General features: G+C 38.6%; 1 protein-coding gene across 2 annotated transcripts in view; it reads right to left on the bottom strand.

Moving 5' to 3' along the window:
* The window catches only part of kcnn3 (potassium intermediate/small conductance calcium-activated channel, subfamily N, member 3), an 82,470-nt gene that overhangs the window by 35,026 nt on the left and 26,952 nt on the right, over positions 1-20,492 (bottom strand). For both annotated transcript variants that reach the window (XM_036134272.1, XM_036134281.1), the window contains exon 3: positions 17,239-17,334. In XM_036134272.1, coding sequence (XP_035990165.1) covers positions 17,239-17,334 — 96 coding nt within the window. The remainder of the gene's footprint in view (positions 1-17,238; positions 17,335-20,492) is intronic.

The raw sequence follows: 20,492 nt of genomic DNA, 5'->3' as shown, positions 1-20,492 counted from the left end.
AAAATATTACAAACATGTCAACAGCAGAGAAAAATATAATGCATACTATGGTACAAAATTTAAAGTATGATTTAAGCTAAATATGTGTGATTATTTTCTACGCAAGGCATGAATTACCCCTAAAAAGCTCTAAGCAGCACAAATCTGAGCTGATTGCAATAGATGTTGAGCAGGAACTTTTTAGGCAGTAATAATGAGCAAGATTTGATGGCTGGTAAAAGTCCAATTTTGTGCTTTCATGTAAATTACACAGCAGAGCTGAGTAGCCACAAATAACCATCTGAATAAGCACTTAAGAACTTGCAAAAATCTACAAGCAGACATCATTCAGATGAGAAACCGGTAAAAGAAAAAGAACAAAACTATCAATATATAAATTGGTTATTACAAATAGTTTTATGCCCTAACTTGCCCTTATCTACTGACTAAAGTATAGCTTCTTAAACTCTTCTCTAAATCCTCAATGAGATGATTTGTGGAACTTCTGCTCTTTAATCTGAGTTTCCAATCTCTGAATTTTGCTTCAAATGTGGCCCAAATTACACCTGCAGTTGTTTTTGTGGATTGGCTTAAACAAGCACCCAAGTAGACGAGAGACCAGGGTATTTTGCACATGGTGACTACAAAGTCACCTGAAAGGTCTGAAAGGTCAACAGATATGGACACGTTAGCTGTTGTCTCTTTAATGACACACATCAGACTCCCATCAGACTCCAAATCGGTCATAGATGTGCAGCGTTAAGGACCGAGTTAGAAACTTTTATGAGTCAGAACCCAGATAAATGATTGAAATAAAACATCTGGGCATCCATTATCTTTGTAGGAGGGTGGTTAGAGGTCTAGCGGAGGAGGCTATTTTTCACTTCACTGAGTACACAAGTAAAGTAGTTAAAAGGTGAAACAGGAAAATGCCTTGTAAAAGCATGTTGTTCATTTCTACATTCGGATAAACTGGTTTAAAAATTAAGCACGTATCCTCAATAGTGTTGGAGGCTAAGCTATCAGATCACAAATACTGCAAAGATCACAATTCAAACATTTAAAATCTCATCCCTTTGTCACTTATCCCTGCCACTTTCTACAATTCCATGGAAAATAAGAAAACCTTTTGAAACACTCTGAGGCCACAAGCAAAACAATATTAACAATTTATCCCTGTTTGCGTTTAAATAGAAATGTCCTTAATTAGGTCTTATTCACACCAGAGTAAGACTGCACAATGACACAGAGAGTCAGCTAGAATGGGCTTGTCTCCGAAGACTGTTGGACAAGATCACAGTAGTAATGTTTCCATCCTATTGTCATGCGACTTTTGAGTGAACGATTAAAATGTTGCATAATAGGTGAAAAAAAAAAAAAGTGTGAATTAGGCGTGTTTCAATCGAGTGGTTTGGAGCAAATTAACCAGGCTACATAAGGCATAATTTTGTCAAAAGTTGATTTTATGCATGGCTATAATAAACAGGAAGTAGAGGTGGCAAACTAGCATGGACCACACATCAGAAAAAAATGGGGGAGTGTGTTACTAAGGGGCAAGTTGTAATCATTCTGTCATGTCAACTAGTACTGGTGATGTTACATGCTGTCCGGAGAATGCCAGCCATGTTTTCAGGTGTTATGGAAATATCCGGACTGCAACAGTGGAAACAATTGATACGCCATGTGAGGTAAATGTTCGCTACGTGAGAATTTACTCAGCAAATGTGTTTCCATCTCCCGTTTAGTGCATTATCTAATTTTTGGAAAAGCCTTAAAAACCACCTCAAGTGAGCATGACAAAAAAAACTTTTTTGTGAAATTGAGGAAGTGATTTTGAATTTTGCTGTTACCATCAACTTTCTCTAATGCGATACTTCAAAATGCTCATAAAAAAGTTGACGGCAACATGGCTATTGTTGCCCCATCACCTAGCTACGTTTTGTTTCAACAATTTAGGAAAAGGTGATCCCATATAAAATGAAAGCTCTAGCATCCCCTTACTACCAATTTGACACTGTAGATTTCATGATTCGTTCTCCACGTAAACCAGACTAACTTAATTGTTTCAGATGTTTGGTAAATTGAGCACCACGGCTCTCAAATGCACGTTACACATGTGCGCCATGGCTACAAAATCTATGAAAACGTCTGTTTAACAGAAAGTTTCTAACAACATTAAAATCCTCAGTCATTAATTAAGAAGCAGTTGCAGCATTCTTCTTTTGTCATGTTAATTAGACAAACAAAGCCATTGTAGTCAGTGATGATAACCAACCTAATTGCACCTTTTAGGCTAACCACAATGACTTTGGGTTGTCCCCAACAGATTACACAGGAGCTTAAACTGTAAGACCTGAAGCCTTTTAGAGAGGCAATAATATAAGGGAATGCAAATGAAGACGATGCAGAGCGACTCAGTGAGAAAAGACCATCAAACTCTTTTGGTCGTCCTTTTACTCCTCGATGACACATGAATAAAAAAAAAAAGAAGGGAGTGAGAAAAATTCACGAGTGTGAAAGTTCAACCGGGGCAAAGAGGAGCAGGTGAGAAGCTGAATGCTGTGTAACAAGGGAGTAAGAGGAGTCTGGAGAAAGGGATCTGGGACTCCACAGCAAAATTGAATTGAAGCCCGTTGGAGGGGGGAAAAAAAAGAGAAGAAATCTAATCTGAAAATGTCTGAGGAGCAGGAGGCAAAAGACAGAGGGAAGAAAGACGGAGACACATACTTCTGGTGGTAAACAAAACGTACTAAGATAAAAGACGTGAGTGAGGAGAGGGAGATGAGAGGAGTTCAGAGAGAGAGAGAGAGAAAGAGAGAGGAATCGGAAATGCCAGTTACACCTGATAACAGCGTTCACATCCCAGAGACTGCTGAATGAATGTCTTATAAAAACACATACATGCGGTTTGTGTGTAATATCCTGCAAGATGGGGGTCAAAATACTCTAGGGAGTCTGTCTGATCTCTGAATGAGATATTCACTGAATAACACCTTCATTTTCCATGACAATACTTCTCACAATGCGGGTCTGTGTGTTTGTCCCCGGTGAATTCAACAATAACAACCAGCTACCCTTGCAGCATGCAACGCATTCAACCTGTTCAGCCACGGAGGTAAACAGGGGTGGAGCCAGAAGGGCAGATGCAAAAATATCATAAAATGTCTATGGTCTGACGTAGTCTTCTTAGGTGCAGGTTTGAATTCACACAGAAGTAATGAATAAATCTCAGGGACACCCCACTCTCTCAGTGCCAGGAAGCAGCTGCAGCATGTAATTACACCGTTTTTCTATAGCTGTTATTATGGAAGGCTTGAAGAAAAACTAATATAGTAAGGTAAAAAGCATTATGATTTTCATTTAGTGTAGTTTTCAGTCACAGAGAGTAAAAGCTGTTTACAACAATCCCACCTCCTTGCATCCCCACCGGCCTTAAAGAACTACTGAGATAAAGACAAAGCCTTTAATGTTAAAATGGTTTTTAGTTTACCTGTGAGGTACAGCAGGCACAGACATAGCAAGCAGCTCACAGCTCATGTACAACACATGCTTTTTTTTTTTTTTTTTTTACAGTCCACTGTAGAATTAGTACCAGTTTTTAATGTATATTCTAAAAGTATTTTTTTTTATCCACCCATTAGTTTCCTGCACACCTATCCCGTTCTTCCAGTGTGGGAGAGAGCTGGGGCCGGTCCCTGCAGTCAGTGGGTAAAGGACAGTGTGCACCACTGGAGAGTTAGTCGGTTCATCACAGGGTCAACACAAAGACAAAAAAACCAGAGACAGGAACAGAGTGAACCAAATTGCCACTGCACTGATCTGTTTCCATTTAAGAGCTTCTAATAACCACTTGCTTCTAGATTAATGTTAGGAAATAATAGGATACCTTATGGAAGCTTGATTTTCTAACATGTTCATATGGATATTAAGTATAAATTTAAACAACACTGAACATTTTCACTAATGCATCCAAACAAATAAAGAAAATAAATTAATGAAAAGGTACTTCCTGGTGAGGAATAAATCACACCCCAAACTTTTTTTCTTATTTAAAATGGTTAAAAATACACAAAGGCCATTCACATCAAGTGTGCATAATGAGAACATTAGTATTCAAAGGGTGAGCAGAAGTCCGGTATTGTGCTGCATTTTTTTACTCCTGTCCCGGTTCCCACAAACCGAAACGTTGTCCCACATTTTACTCAGTCACATTGTGGAAAGGCAAAAAATTATGCGACAGCTGCCTTTCTGAAATATAAAGAACGCAGAGCTGCAGTCATCGTCACAGAGCCGCGCTTGGTGTCAACCGAAATATGCAGCAGCGTCCCACATCATGAGCAGCTGCGGGCGAGGATACTCCCAAAATAAAACAAAATGCATTTTGATGCATACAGAATATAACGGAAACTATATCAAAAACAAGGAAAAACTGCCACAACAAAGTCTGAAAAACGGTTTATAACTAGATGCAGCCAGTGTAAGGTGATATTCAGAGCTTTTTGTGAAGTTTGCCAAAGTTATTGTTAAATTTTACACGTAGAGGAAAACAATGAGAAGGAAAAAAAAAAAAAAGGGCACAGCTAAAAAGCCTCCTGCTGATCTTTAGACTCATTTTTCCTCAAACCCAAAGTCAGAAAGACCAGGAAACAGCAGTAGCCCAGAAATAATAACAATAATAAAAGGGTTTGAATTTTAAAAGCTTGCATAATTTTTTTCTAATAAACTTACTTTATTAAACTTTTGTAAAAGTTTGACAGTTTTGTTAAACTTCAAAAAAGTTTAATAATGCTTTTTATAAACTCCTAATAATTAATCGTTGTGCACTAACGAGAACGATTAATGTAATGTGGCATCTGTGTTAAATTAAAATGTATGACATCCTCATAGTGTTGTTAACAGGTCTCAATTCAGGGACTGCATCCTTCGAAGGCTGCATCTGTAGGCCGATGAAGTCCCAATTCATGACACCTTCTAAGGCTCCTTCAAATGCGGCTGACAAATGTGTCATTCTTTTCCCAGATTTGAAGAACTGGTCTGGTGTATCTTTCATGGCCAACCATTTTCCATGATTCATTGTGGGTCGGAGCGGATTGGTCAAGCAGGGGCAGCAATGGCGGAGAGAAGTGACAGGAGGAGAGAAAAAGCTGTGAATATACTGTAGTTGGATATATTACACTTGCTGTGACATAAAAATAAATTTAAGGATGTTTTTAGGTGAGAAGTTAGCTATATAACCCAAAAATATCTGCTCAGTGAACTGATATATTGCTTAATTTTAAAAATGCTTGGACATGCTCTGAGACGTCCGCTGCTACTGCACTGCAACTTGTTCCCCTCACCGGCTTTCAGCTGACTGGGTGATTTAGGCTCTCTGTGTCGAAAGAGAACGCCTCTCTCTCGGCACATTGCTTTCAAACTCCTGCAATTAGTTTAAAGGAGAAATAATTCAGATATCTGTCAATGTTTGGTTAGTTCATTATTATTCTCTACAAATAAATGCATTTAAATTTTGCTCAGAAAGTTGTGGGGTTATGTGTAGTTCACACTGCAAGATTTTTAAATTCTCGACCGATTTTCAAAGCCAGACGGACACCACAGATAACGATAAAAAGTGGTACATATAACAGGTTTGCTCGTACAGTGTGTGGAGTCTGGTCAAAGGGCAAGCAGCACAACATACCATACACGAACAGATTTCAGTCGGGAACATTCAGATGGGAAATCTCGCAAAATCTCTCAGAAGCAAACGTGAGTTCAAAGAAAAATGATGCCATACTCCAGAACAGTAGGTGGCGATAATGATCCTTTGGGTTGGTTGCCAAACTGCTAAAAAAACCTAGAGAAGGAAGAACAATGGGGATAGTTTCTAAACTAATTTAAACAGAGGAAAAGCATTATAAAAAGGAAGGCTGTTGGTTAAAGGAGTGTAGACAGCGTAAAAAGGGGCAATATGTTTGCTGCACTATAATATGGAGGAGACCTGTCTCAACTACATTAATGCCATTAATGGTCCTTCGAGCTGGACACATTGCCTTAACCCCCTAAAGATGGAAGACGATCAGGATTTTAGAACCAGTGGCACACCTCCTAAACGCCAAATTCAACCCCCACAATGTTATGAAGATTATGAGCTTGATTTACACCATCTTAGTATTTACAAGGTCTCATCAGTAGGGATTGGCCAAGAAGACCCCCCTCAACTCCCCATGTGCTGCTCCATCATCTGCTGAAGCACCTCTCACTTGGGAAGCTTTCACACATTATACAAGAGGTATTCTACTGCATGAACTAGATAATCATTTAGCCCAGCAGCATTTCTCTGACAGAACGAAGGAAAGGTTATAGAGCCATCCTACATCACACAGTGCCTTTTTCCATTATGAATGAAACTAGGTCACTAAGATCAGACTTAGAAAAGCTTCAGTGGGAAAGGTTCTTCCTCCAGCAGTCACAACAATGCATTTGAGCAGATCTGGAAGTGTTAAGAGCATTGCAGACAGGTAATGAATGCTGCCCATGACGTTCAACATGAATGTGCCAACCCTCCTGACCTTCCTGTCAACAGTGAGGATGAGGAGTGGCCACCGCCGCCATGTTGCGTAACTGAGGTGGAGGAAAATGAAACCTTCGAGAACCAGCCTGTCCTGGAACGCCTGAAAAAAAATTATGAGTGAACTTCAGATTTTGGGAGGTCAGGTTCTGGAAACTAAACAGGGTCGGTCATCGATGACTTCACCAGTGGCACAAACAGGATGGAGTTATGGACAGGCAAGGAGTACTCATAAAACCAGCAGTCACACTCAACCACTAATCCCATAGTGTGCACCATTACCTCCTCCAGCTCCTTCTACCCTGGTATTTAGCTCAACAACAAACTACGTGCCGATGAATATTCCAACTGCTTCCCCTCAGCAAACTATACAACAACCAGCTCTTCAGCCAACACCAAGTGTGTATAAAACAACATTGAGCCATACCATCAGAGCTTCAGCACAGATACAAAAGACGCCTGCAGGGAGGTCTTTTGTTTAGAACAAATGTTGGCCCCATCTGTCTGATCTGCCAGTAGCTTGATTCTGCCTTTTCTAAACAGCTTTCAATTCCACTGGAACTGACTGCTTTGGGCCATTTGAAATTGGCCGTCGTTTGGGAAAAAGATGGGGTATAATATTTAAGTGTTAGACTGTTAGAGCCATCCATTTGGATGTACTGACCTCACTCGACACAGACCCATTCTTGATGGCACTATGTCGGTTCATTGCTCGAAGAGGGACACCAGCTGAACTTTGGGAACAAACTTTAGATCAGGGGATGTAAAGCTAAGTGAGGCTCTTTTATCCATGGCATTGGATCTACAGCAGCTACTGGCTCCATTTTGGATCCAGTTTCATTTTAATACCCCTGCAGCTCCTCGCTTTGGTGGTGTTTGGGAGCGAGAAATTCACTCTGTGAAGACAGCACTGTATACTACAGCTAGAGCTCATTCGGTCACAGAAGAAGTCCTAGGCTCTGTGCTTGTGGAAGTGGAGGGGATCCTCAACTCAAAGCAACCGGGCTATGTCTCATCAGTGTTAGAGATCCAGATCCGGTGATGTTAAACTGCCTTCTTATGGGGCGGCCAGATGGGTCGCTGCTGCAGGTAGTTTATCCTAAAGAGGAGCTACTGATCCGGTGATGTTGGAGGTATGCAAAAGTGCTTGCTGACCTCTTTTGAATGTGCTTCATTTCTTTGTACTTACCTGAATTACTTACCTGACTCCGCCAGATAGATTTGCTCCGCATATCCATCTGGAAAGCTTCCGTTGAAGTAATTTTGGGAAGGGGCGAAAATGCTGGTTAGCTGATTAGCCTATGTTGGTGATAGACGGGCCAAATAAATCAGATTTGTCGTCGCTCGTAACAGAGCGACGACGAAAACACAACTACAAGCCAAGCTACTCTTGCTGCTGCAGGTAAAGGCTCGTTAGCTCAGCAAATAAATACTCTGTAATTCCGATAAAACTTGCTTGATAGCCACGCTAACGCTAGTTTCATCGGCTGAAGCCGCCATGTTCTTTAGACTGAACTGTCGCGCTTCTCGATGCGTCACACTTCAACCCGCCTCAAAGCCAACGCTGATTGGACGTTCGTTTGGTGAACTGCTCCAAATTTTCTTTAACGGAGAGTAGCCAGACTGATCTGCGAGTGAAACCTTGAAAGCTCACGAGATCAGGATGGTCTCACGAGGCTACTGAACTACAGCCTTACCAGAAATGGCAAACCTCTACAGAAGACATCAAAGAAGGGGCTGTAGCTATCACTTTGGAACCGCATCTACCCAGGGCACTCTGACCAGTTGGCTACATCATCAAGGTTCACCCCAGTTCTGATAGACACTTTAGGTCAGCTGATGTTCGGATAAAAGACAAAACTTACACCCAACCTGTGGCTGGCCTGGTGAACCTCCCAGCTATACCTGATGAAGATAGTAGCCCTAAGATGCTAGGTTGACCCTAGCAGGGAGGTCTTTTGTTTAGAACAAATGTAGATCTTACATTTGGGACGGCTGTACAAAAGGCCGTTATTGATAGAAGTCTTAAGTTTATTGTTAAATAGTGATGTTTGTGTTTTGTTTTTTCTGTTCAGCATACTTTTGTCCTTTGATGCATACAGTAAATAGGGGTGTGATGATGTCATCACGTTAGCGTCTTGAATCTTGTAACACTGCTGACATCTTGTGGGTGAGTTCGGTAGCAAGACAACAGTCTTTTATGGAGCGCTAACTGCTACTGCTGCGAGTGGATATGTAGTTGGAGTCAGGAGACATTGGAGTGATGTGAAAGACGTATAAAATGCCACCTGATGTTCGGACTGCAGACAAAATCCGATACGTATCCATATTAGTACCACATATGGAAGTGGCTGGAATCGGATTTTTTTGGGTGGGTGAAACGATCGGCCATTCACACTGCCGTAAAAAAGACAGATATGGGTCGCATATGGGCAAAAAGATCGGATTTGGGTTGCATTTCCCTGCAGTATGAACATAGCCTAAGTGTTCTGGCCGACACTCCAGGTTAGGAGCAGTGACAAATATGGACAGTACCTTATGGTCCTTTAACCTCAGAGCTTTCTCGTCTACAGATTGGAAAACATGGAGGGAGACAGTGCAGCATTGTTAGTGGCCTTCAGGGGCACTAACTCTGGAAGCTTCAGGTCTAGCACCCCTAGTGGCTCAAAGTTGCAGCTTTAAATCCGTTTTTAGTTGCTACAGTGGTTGTCCACAGTAGTTCTGTAGATTAAATAATTATATGTGCACCATGTCTCTCTTTGTAAACGAGATCTTGGATCTTAATAAGGAGTAGTCAAAGTAAGATGTTGGAATTGATGGGATAGATCGAGACAAAGCAGTGCACAACTTTGACATAACATGTAACATGATGCTTGGTTCTCAATTTCTTTTCAAAATAAAAAAACAGAGAATCTGAAAAAATGTGTCCATCATATGTAGCCTAAGCCCTCATTTCTTCCAGTTTCCCATAAACGATTCAAGTGATTTGTATTTTGTCTATTTAAACCCAGTTTTATAGGTTAAAATTGGATTAGACATTCTGCTACATGCTTTGCATTTGGTAAGAGGCACATATTTCAGGATGGTATCTAAAGGCAATAATGTGGTGTTTGGTTCATATCTTGGTATTTAATCTGTACTATCCGCCTTACATCTATTATTATTATTATTATTATTATTATTATTATTATTATTATTATTATTATTATTATTATTATTATTATTATTATTAGTAGTAGTAGTAGTAGTAGTAGTAGTAGTAGTAGTAGTAGTTGTAGTATTATATAAAGCATATCAGTAATTCCTGAATTCCAGCAGTTTTAATCAGGAAATCATTCTAGTACTCAAGGAATAAAAAAAGAAGAAAAAGTCGAAGCTCATGCTGTAGAATTACCCTGTTGAGCTGTCATCTGCTCTTTAGTAGAAATGCGCACATATTATCACCTGCCTCACTCAAGCGATTATCCAAAGTGATTTTGGGCACAATTCCAACATTGCCTCCCCCAGCCTGCTGGGATTCCCGCCTCTACGTTGGCAGCGTCCTCCCCAAACTCCTACCTTTATTTAATCAAAAGGAATTACTTCTCAGGTAGATTAACAAAAGACCATTTTATATCTCTTGTCGGCTCAACATGCTCCCAATCTCCTGCCAGTATTAGCGACCCTGTCACGTGCAGCAGCCACAGCGGGAGTGGGGGATGACGGACACTTTGTGCGAAAGTGAATTCCAACTTTATGGGCAGAAATGAGACCTCTTTTTTTCAATGAATGTTAATCCATACACACACATATCTGTAGAGGGAAGGCAATGAGTGGCTCTTTTTTGTCATTATTACCATCAAACAGCAGCTGTCAACATCAGAAAGGCAAGGCGAGTTTATTTATAAAGTACTTTTCAGTGACAGGATGATTCAAAGTGCTGACAGTCATTGGTTTATCAGTAAAGAACAATCACTTTGATTTTTAACCGACAGATTGATCACAAACGCTTTAAATAGATCTACTGCAAAACTCCGATATCAGGGATCCAAACTTCATTGTCTAAGGAATAAATCTGATTTCCAGATAAGGTCACTGGTCTAGACCAACCAGTAATGAACAAATTCTCTTTTATTAAATTTGCTAACAACTTTGCATTTTATGCCTAAAATTGTGTTTGTGACCCTGAGATGGATAATAGGAGCTCTAATTAAAAAACACACACATATTGACCTAAAATTGATCGGCTGAATTATTTTTCATGCTTCAAGAAATACAAATAGTCTTCCAAAAAGATAAAGAAAGTAAATAATTTGAATTTACAGTGTAACAACTAAGCTTAAATTGACAGATACCCAGAGATTTATAAAACATAGGATCCTTGTGCCTAACTGTCCACCTTCAATTAGCTGTTTGCACTTTTTTCCTTATTACGTTTCCTTTTTTCCAAAAATCTTTTTTTTTTCTGTGTAAATGTTTCTCAGAAATACAGGTTGTACAAAGTCAATACAGTCTTTAACCTAAAAAATATAAAATCATATGAATTAATGCATAATATGTTTACAGTTCAAAAGAAAGAAATCAATAACCTAAATTTATTAAAATTCTTTGATATTTTATTGTTTTGGTAAAGCTAATTGATACCCCTCTTTAAACTAATCTATATATGTTTTGGCCTTTCCACAGTATTTTGCAAATATTCTGTATAGTTGTCCCAACAGAGTTGTGTGATATTAATGTTCGAAGCAGACTTTTTGTTGGTTAATATGGTTCAAGTGTTAAAACCACATTTATTTGGTCATAAGCTATTTAACCTGGTGGATGGGTTCTCACAGCAGTGGATATCCACACCTGAAATATATTAGTTGCCAACAGTAGAGAGAGAGAGGGAGAGAGAGGGGGAGAAAGAGAGAGAGAGAGAGAGAGAGAGAGAGAGAGAGAGAGAGAGAGAGAGAGAGAGAGAGAGAGAATACAAGAAAGACAGCAATGAGAAATGTGGGGACTAAGAGCAATTTATGTCGCAATTACAGTATTTCCCAGTTAAACTGTTATCGCACTATTTTCTAATATTGTGCTACCCTATCTAAAGCTACATCATATCAGTTATTTTGTTTTAGCATTTTTATGAATTATGACAATAAATGTTCATAAAAATGCTCCAATCTCACATTAACTTTAATTCCTTTGTATATTATTATCTATAAACTTTTTTATCACACTTTCTTTACAGTGATTGTGATTCTGATCCCCATTGGGCCAGAAAAAAGCAAATATGATGGACTATGAGCCCGGATCACATTAAAATAACTACTCAATCTCCTATTGGTAGATGTTATGTAATGGAGTCACATAACATTTCTGTACGGCATGAGCAGTATGAGCTTGTTTTATGTGTCCCAGGGAGCCAAGTTATGAGCAGACAAGTCCTCTAGAGTCTTGCTACTGATGGTTATTTGACACAAGTGTGTTCAAGCAGAGACACATAAAAGTTGCAGGACACCGGACCTTGAGTACTGGACTTGACTATCCCTGCTCTAAACCATGGCTTTTCCAAGGGAGTGGGTAGGAATACACACATTGTCCAAAATATCCCGTGCTAGACAGCACCATATTTGTACCTAAAAAAGTTGGAAAAATATAACCAAAATTTCAAAAGTACAAAATGCCAAAGGGCACTTTGAATATTATTTTTAACGACTGGTGTTAAACAAGCATGCAATGCTGCACTGTGCTCAGGTTTCTTCAATTCTTCAACACTGTCCCCAATCCCCTAAAAATAGGGATTGGGCTGGGCCCAGATTGAGACCTTTTCCTTTGGAAATCTCCAAGCTTTGGAGAAGAAGTAAAGGGGGAAAAAGTCAGAGTACTGAACTATTATGTTACAAAGATGAGTACGATACCATGGTCTACCTGCAGGGAATAATAACCCCTCTGGGGACACTCATTGGCTCCCACAAGGCTCCCATAATAGTCAATAAATTGTCAATGTGCATCAACTGGAAAGGGTTTCAGATGAGAACCCCAGCTAAATGACTGCGGTAGCATTGTATCAGTGAAATGACAAACACCACAATAGATATAATGAACCATGAAAGCATTTCTGATTGATTCTTTCAGCCTTACAAGAGGTGAAGGCTGTGTGTGATGTGTGTGCCTTATTGGTTTCTGTGTGTTGAACAGCGTTCTCTGTGGATCTGTTGAATGGCAGTTTTATTATTGGCTCTACATGTATTTAACATTCAGTGTGTATCTATTTGCTGCTGGCCCACGAAGCAAACTTTGTCGATCCCACTAAGGCTCTCATTAATGTCATTAATTGGATGGAGTCAACACACACCTGGGTACTTGGGTCTATCTCAGCAACCTGAGGGAAAACTACATAATGTGAACGATATGGGCACAACTATATTTAAATTATTCTATAAAACAAAACAAAATAAGCTGAACAAAAATGACTGCTCTGCAGTTTCCTAAAAACTAGCAAGGCTGATATAGGTCTTGTATTAAAGAAAGATGCACAGAAAAACAGTTAACCAAACTGATTTTTAATGCATGTTAATGAGCCTGTTTGGATGCTTTTCCATCTAAGGTTGGTGAAGCACCAGCATTAGAACTGAAAAATCTGCAACACACAGCAGCTCTAACCCTGCTGAACTAGAGCAAAGATCCACTTTAGTCAGCATCAAGGGTGGACTTAAAGAGATCAACATCCAGATATGTCTATAGAGATGACATTTTATTTTACCAATCCAAGAAATGTCTCAAGTCTTTGATTGTGATTCCAAGTCAAGTGTCAAATCTTTGCCCCAAGTCCAAGACAACTCTCCAGCTTATTATTCTAAATCAAATTTTATCCCAAGTCTCATGTCTGTCACTCAAAGTACAACACAAGTCTCCAGTCTTTCATCTCAAATTTAAAGTCCAATAGGCTCAAAGCTAAAATCTGCAGTTCCAATGTCAAGTCTTAAAGATTTGTTCAAAGTCAAATCCATGTCGGAAGTGTTTCACCCCAAGTCCAAGTCAACTCTTCAGTCTATGTTCCCCAAGTTCAAGTCAGGGTTTTAAATATTTTGCCTAAAACCCACGCATATACCAGTATTTTGCCCTAAACTCAAGTCAGTTCTCCAATCTTTCATCCCAAATCCCACTTAATTCTTAGGTATGACATCTCAAGACAAGTCAAGCATCCAATCTTTTGTTCTAAGAACAAGTCAAGGCTCAAGCCTTTGATCCTCAGTCCTGCTAGAATCTCTAATCTTTTATCCAAAGCCAAAGCCAAGTCTAAAGCCTTTCATCCTGGTGCGTGTCCTCTCATTGAATGCATCTCATCTGGTCTGCATGAAGCACTGCATTGCCATAGGTTACGAATTCAAATGATGCTGTTTTGCACCTGTTTTGTTTTAATACCAATAACGTATTTTTTTGAACCCTTGAATAACAAATGTCTTTTCAGAATGCTTTATTCCACATGCAATGAGACTGCTATAAACTATATTTTTTACATAGTCACAAAGTGTAATTGTTTCCTCATCAAAGAAACAAATATTGATTTATTTTCAAACAAAAAGCAGAAATAGGCCAGTTGTGTAGTTAATGCTGGTCTGAGCACAGCATAAAGCTATACTGATAGCTGTAGTTTTCAAAATAATGTAGAACAGCTTCACCTATCCAGGTCATTTTGAGGTCAACTAAGTAGCTTGATGCACGCTAAACAACCAGCATCTGAACCTGTTCAGATCATGAAATGCTATTTGTGTAGATTATTAAAATAACACTCTTACGTAATGTGTCATGCTGCTAAAGTTATGGGCACAAATACTGGATTGGGAAGAAAATAAACGGGTGCAAGAATTTACAATTGTGCACTGAGACAAATTAATGCCTGAAAGGCATGGACACGGCCATTTTTGCACCTGCTTGTGCGAGTACAAAGCTTTCCAAGCTTACAATTTGGAGAATATTTATTTAATTATATCAAATCTACTCCCAAAATAAAAACGTGTTAAGTTTTGCACTTTGAGTGGCTCCGGTGCTGAAAGGAGTTTAGAGGAATCAAAGAGAGGAAGAGGTAAAATAAGCTTTTTGTAGCACTTTATGATTTTAGCTGCCAAATTATGTGTTTCTTTGTTCTCTCTTTCTGTCTTAGTTTCTTTCTTTCTTTTTTCCTATATCTGTTAACCATAACATACCTAGCTACAATTAATTTTATGCGTTTTTACCTGCATTACCCTGAGAAACTCAAATGACTGTTTAACCACTAATGTGTAAAGAGGATACTATACACATTCATTTATGTTTTTTGAAAGAGCTGGGTCTTTTGCAGCTATTCAGTGGCAGAAAAATAATTAAGTTCATTATAAATGTCTTCAGTGCCGCATGCTAATGGAACAGAGACTTGCTACTTAGAGTTGACTCTCTCACAAGCTGATTATTACGTTCACAGTGTTAATGCATACAGCACAGTCTGCACTTGGTTTAAAGTCGAGTTACTTTAATCTGGACTCAGTTTAATTTGTAGCAGGACGGAATAATATAAGAAGTGGACTCTCACTCATACAAAAGAACTTAACATAAACTACAAAAACAGTCTTATAGCAGATAAGAAAATACTCCTCTAAACTAAAAAGATAATAATTCTCCTTTATGAGGTTCTTACAAAACAGAAAAAGAATAACAGCCCAGCTCACTGCTGCCACTAATATAACGCCAAACACAGCAGCTTTAAAAACAACTTTAGAACCAGACCTGTGTTTACCAGCCTGGTTTAATCCCTCTTCATGGATAAGTATCATCTTTATAGCAAAAGAAATCTGTGGTGTCACTGAGTGACCACTTGCACAGATTTAATCTATCTGAGGAGTCAATTAGTTATACCGCTACATGTGTATGCTGATTGGAGACATCTGAGAATGCAATCATTGCCTCTCTTTATTGACTCTATAAAACAGGGGTGAAATTAGAATTTAATTGAAACTATATGTCATTGCTTCCCAATCTTGGTGCTGAGGGCACACCACATTAAGAGGAAACTATTGCAGCAGTAGTCAGTCATCAGGTTTTCTAACAATTTGTTAAGGGGCTCAATAATTTAAAGAATCTACTGTATATTAAAGCAGGGACGTGTTTAAAACCCACAGAGCTGGCTGCCTTATGGGAACTGGGAAACACAACTGAATCTGAATTTCAAATCAGTACTGAATTGTACTAGTGCTGTCCAACTTAGTTGGACAGTGATTGAAACGAGACAGTTTTACTTTGATCTTCTCATCAAACAATGAAAAATGCCCCTCTTCGTTAAAAAGAAAATGTCAAATTCACAAAATCAAAACTAACAACCTCATCTCACTTTTTTTGTAGCAGCTATATGTTTCAGTGGCAAAGGGGGATAAGCTAAGTTACCCCAGATTCTTTTTAAACCTGTTGGAAAAAATTCCAAAGACACAGATCTCATACCAGCAAAGTATGATTCAACTTTCAGAGACGCTACAGAAATGTAGCCAAAATTACTTGATATTAACATTGTTTAATCTCATGCAAAAATCATTAAGTGCTCTCTCTGCACTGAAAAAAGATTTTTTCAACTAGGCACGTAGATTTCTAGAAACTGATGGTGAAACTGGCAGCATGAATAATTTGAATAATAATGCAAAGAGCACTAGGTAGCACTCATACAGCGCTGAAATTGTATTTACAGATGGTCATTTGAAAATAAATGTATATTTAAAAAAAAAACACAATAAAGTAACATCACAGCAAAAGTAATGTGCCCTCCCTGATTGAGTTGAGCATAACACACAAGTTCCACACTCTTGATCCCAATATACATGCACTATTCAGAACAGGATTGCATTAAAATCAGGACACATGCTTCAAAGGCCAGACAAGACTTGATGTTTTAGAAAAACACACACATTTTCTCATTTTAAGACCCATATAGCACACTTTTTTCATAGCAAACCATTCGTGGCAGATGGTGTGTAACAAGAGCTTTAGAAGGCCATTTATTAACCGCATGCTTTTTCATGCACTTTTATGGGTTTAATCAAAACTCATATAAATTGGGGAGATATACTTTGATGCATAAATGGGATCTCTGCAGGATTTAAATTCACTACCTCTATCAATATACTGCCAGCACATTTTATTCTTTTACATGATCACAGATCACTGCGCGTCCACACATGGCTATAGATTACCTGACTCCGCCAGATAGATTTGCTCCGCATATCCATCTGGAAACCTTCCGTTGAAGTAATTTTGGGAAGGGGCGAAAATACTGGTTAGCTGATTGGCCTATGTTGGTGATAGACGGGCCAAATAAACCAATCAGATCAACGAAGCATATGACGTACTCGTCAACATGCTTCGTTGTCGCTCGTAACAGAGCGACGACGAAAACAGAACCACAAGCCAAGCTTCTCTTGCTGCTGCAGGTAAAGGCTCGTTAGCTCAGCAAAGGAATACTCTGTAATTTCGATAAAACTTGCTCGATAGCCACGCTAACGCTAGTTTCATCGGCTGAAGCCGCCATGTTGTTTAGACTGAACTGTCGCGCTTCTCGTTGCGTCACACCTCAACCCACCTCAAAGCCAACGCTGATTGGACGTTCGTTTGGTGAACGGCTCCAAATTTTCTTTAACGGAGAGTAGCCAGACTGATCTGCGAGTGAAACCTTGAAAGCTCGCGAGATCAAGATGGTCTCACGAGGCTAGGCTATACAGGTGACTTACCTGAACCTCACGTGCATGGTAGGCTATGATGAGGCCCAGCAGGATGACTGTGGACAGGCTGATCAGACACTTCAGGGCCAGAGAATACATGGAACTCTGCAAAGAGACAACATCCAGTGATTATTATTATTATTATTATTATTATTATTATTATTATTAATTATTATTATTAGGGACATAGAATAAGATACACATTTAATATTAAACTTGCTCCGCTGGTTGAATTATAGTACTTCAAATACCACAGAAGTTCACCACTCAGATTTAATAATTAAAGTTAATCATTCAGATTTCACATGTACAAACAGGAAGTTGAAGTGAAGTGGAACAGTAGTGTTTGACCCATCAATATCTGTCTGGAGTCAAGCTTTAAATCCTCTGCTTGTCTGGTTTGATAGTGCTTATAATCAATGCTGTGGGGAACTTCCAATCAATACAGCTCATAGCACTTCAGTGGCTACTTCTTAACCCGCCAAGCTCTCATTTAGAGCAAAGCAAAACCTCCTGGTGTTACCATACCAATGTAAACAGATACACACACTTCAGTATTTGTGCAAGAGACTCCACAAGAAAGCAAAAATAAAAATATACAGATTCGTTTGTTAAGAATGAATGAAGCCAAGTTCCATGGGCTATTAACAAAAAGCAGGACCGTGTCGGTGTGGATAAGATTTAATTTAAAATTCATCAGACGCAACTAGCTGCTGCATGAGCTACTTGTAGTAGGTTTATTGACTGTATTTAATAGGAGAAAAATATACATCTCAAGGTAACGGCAAGAAACAATGTGGCAAACTCACTTCTAAAGCTCACCAAAAACTCCATTAGTGTGTTAAACATTTAATCTACTGTTTGAAATATTTGAACCGTTCCAGTGAAGAGGGGGAATTTGGTGGGCCAGATTTAGTCAGGCCCACCAAATTCCCCTCGGTTACTCCTTCCTCCTCTCATCCATTTTCGTCATGCATCAGGGGATCTACAGACATGCTCGAAGGATTGCCATTCAGACAGCCTTGCTGTCTGTCAAATCGTTGGACTCACATTTCACTGAGACAGCAACATCATGCTTTCTATTGGTTTGTAATAAAGTGTAATAATATGTTTTATTTTTGAGACATGGATTCTGCTATTTACTTGTCAAAGCTTTGATTTATACAGTACAATATCGTAACTTCTATTTTGTAAGCTGCAACTCAGTGGGATACTGATGTTCATGCATGTGTGTGAATGAATTCACAGTTTTCCAAACTGTAAGTTGTACATTTTCTTTTTGTTTATGCTTTTAATAGTGGACCGGTTATGCACAGTGGCACAGTTGTTAGACTGGAATTTGAACGCTGTAAGACAAAAGTGCTGAGGTATTTCTACATGGGGTTTCCATGTTTTCCGAGTGAAGGCAGGGGTTCTTGATGGTAATCCAGCTTCCTTCCACAGTCCCTAAAATATGCATTTAATTGATATACCCAGGGTGTTCCTAGGTATTAAACCTAGACAAGGTGTGCCCATGTGGTTTGGGCAGCTGAGGCTTAATGGGTAGCGTAGTTGTTTTGCAGTCTGAAAGTGTGGCTTCTGTTTTGTCAAAGGTTGACATGCCCCTTGGTAAGGCACTTAACCCCAAAATGCCTACCGATCTGCATATAGGTGTATAAATGTGAGTGTAGTTGGATGAATGTGGCACTAGTGTAAAGTGCTTTGAGTGGTCAATATGACTGGAAAAGCGCTATATGAATTCAGTCCAATTTCCATTTACCCAACCTCTCGTCAAATGACCGCTGGAGATGGAGAACGAATGGCTGTTTATATTGTAAAGTGCCTTTAGAAGACAGTTGTGAATTGGCTCCATATACTTCAACTGAATTAAATTAAATTATGTATGCCCAGCAATTAAAACTTAAACTCAAGGAGATAGTTTGTCACAGATTGCCACAATCAGGTCAGCACTTTCTCCTAATTTAGTTTAACAGTTTATGGGAAAAAAAATGCCGTGTGTGTATACTGAGTCATATTCAATAAATTAGAATATGTGCCATTTGGCAGATTAAAAGCACGTTTTAAAAATAACAGGTATTAAATACCAGGTATTAAAATCACTTTTCATTAAGCTCCCATTTTTGTGTTAAAAATGCTTTTTATTGGTCTAATGTAATATTCTACTCAACGCATTTTTTTCATTAGCTGTGAGCAGAAAATCATCATAATGAACAGAAATGAAGGCCTGAAAACATCAATTATTGTGTATATAAAGTGTTTCACTCATTGAATGTGAGTTACTGAAATAAATTAATTTTCGATAATATCTAATTTATTAAATATGACTGCAAGAATATGAGTCAGCTATAAATGAATTTAATCTGGAGTTTCTCCATTAATATAAATCTAGGCAGGAAACATAATTTAAAATAAAAATGAAGTTTTTATGTTGAAATGTGGCCTTATTATTGATTAGGTCTGATACAGAGAATAATTTGTAGCTTTGCTAAGTACCAAGTCTTTCTCAGATTATTGTAATTAACAAAAAGCCTAAACATGTTTTATTGCAATTCTGATCCCATTTGGACCCGGTTCAGTAAGTTTTATTTAACCACTTTGTGCAAAGAGAAGCATTTAATCTGTATCATTAAGACAATGATATAAACCGCGCTCAAACAGTTACATAATTTTTATATAACCCCAGGTGACAAATATGAAAAAATCCTTTATGTAATACAAATATCAAGCATTTATTCTGAAAATAGAACAAATGTCAAGATTTCTAAGATCCAAAGGTAAATCTTTAATGGGATTTCAACAAAGTGGTTTTAATTGGTGTCATGAGTCCGGGTACTTTTTCAGTCAAAAGGTCACTCTTTGATGTAGCCCACATTAGTCATACAGAAGTAAAGATTAATTTCTTGGTCCCTATTCTTAGCTATAGATTAATATGCATGTGGTGCTTGGGTCAACAGGACAGACACCTCAGGACATCATGAGATGCTCAGATACACATTTGTTTTAAGGATTAGTTTTTGTTTTTGATCTGGTAGCGTAATTCCTGCAATAGTAAAAACCTTCAACATGCTTCGACTTTAGACTGTATTTTCCCCAGAGGAAATTAATTTTCACAGAATAGTTTTTTTTTTTTTGACAAACACCTTAATTGTAAGAGAAAGACAACAGCTGTGTTTCCATGCACCATCAAATTGTGCAAAATGTATTTCTGAAAATAAATTTGCTTAATAGAAACACGGCAACTTTTAAAAATAACTCAAGCTTTT

This window comes from Fundulus heteroclitus, chromosome 3 (assembly GCF_011125445.2).
Source record: "Fundulus heteroclitus isolate FHET01 chromosome 3, MU-UCD_Fhet_4.1, whole genome shotgun sequence".
In the NCBI taxonomy this organism is placed as follows: domain Eukaryota; kingdom Metazoa; phylum Chordata; class Actinopteri; order Cyprinodontiformes; family Fundulidae; genus Fundulus; species Fundulus heteroclitus.
The sequence above is the reverse complement of the archived record's forward strand: the minus strand, read 5'-3'. Positions and strand labels throughout refer to the sequence as shown.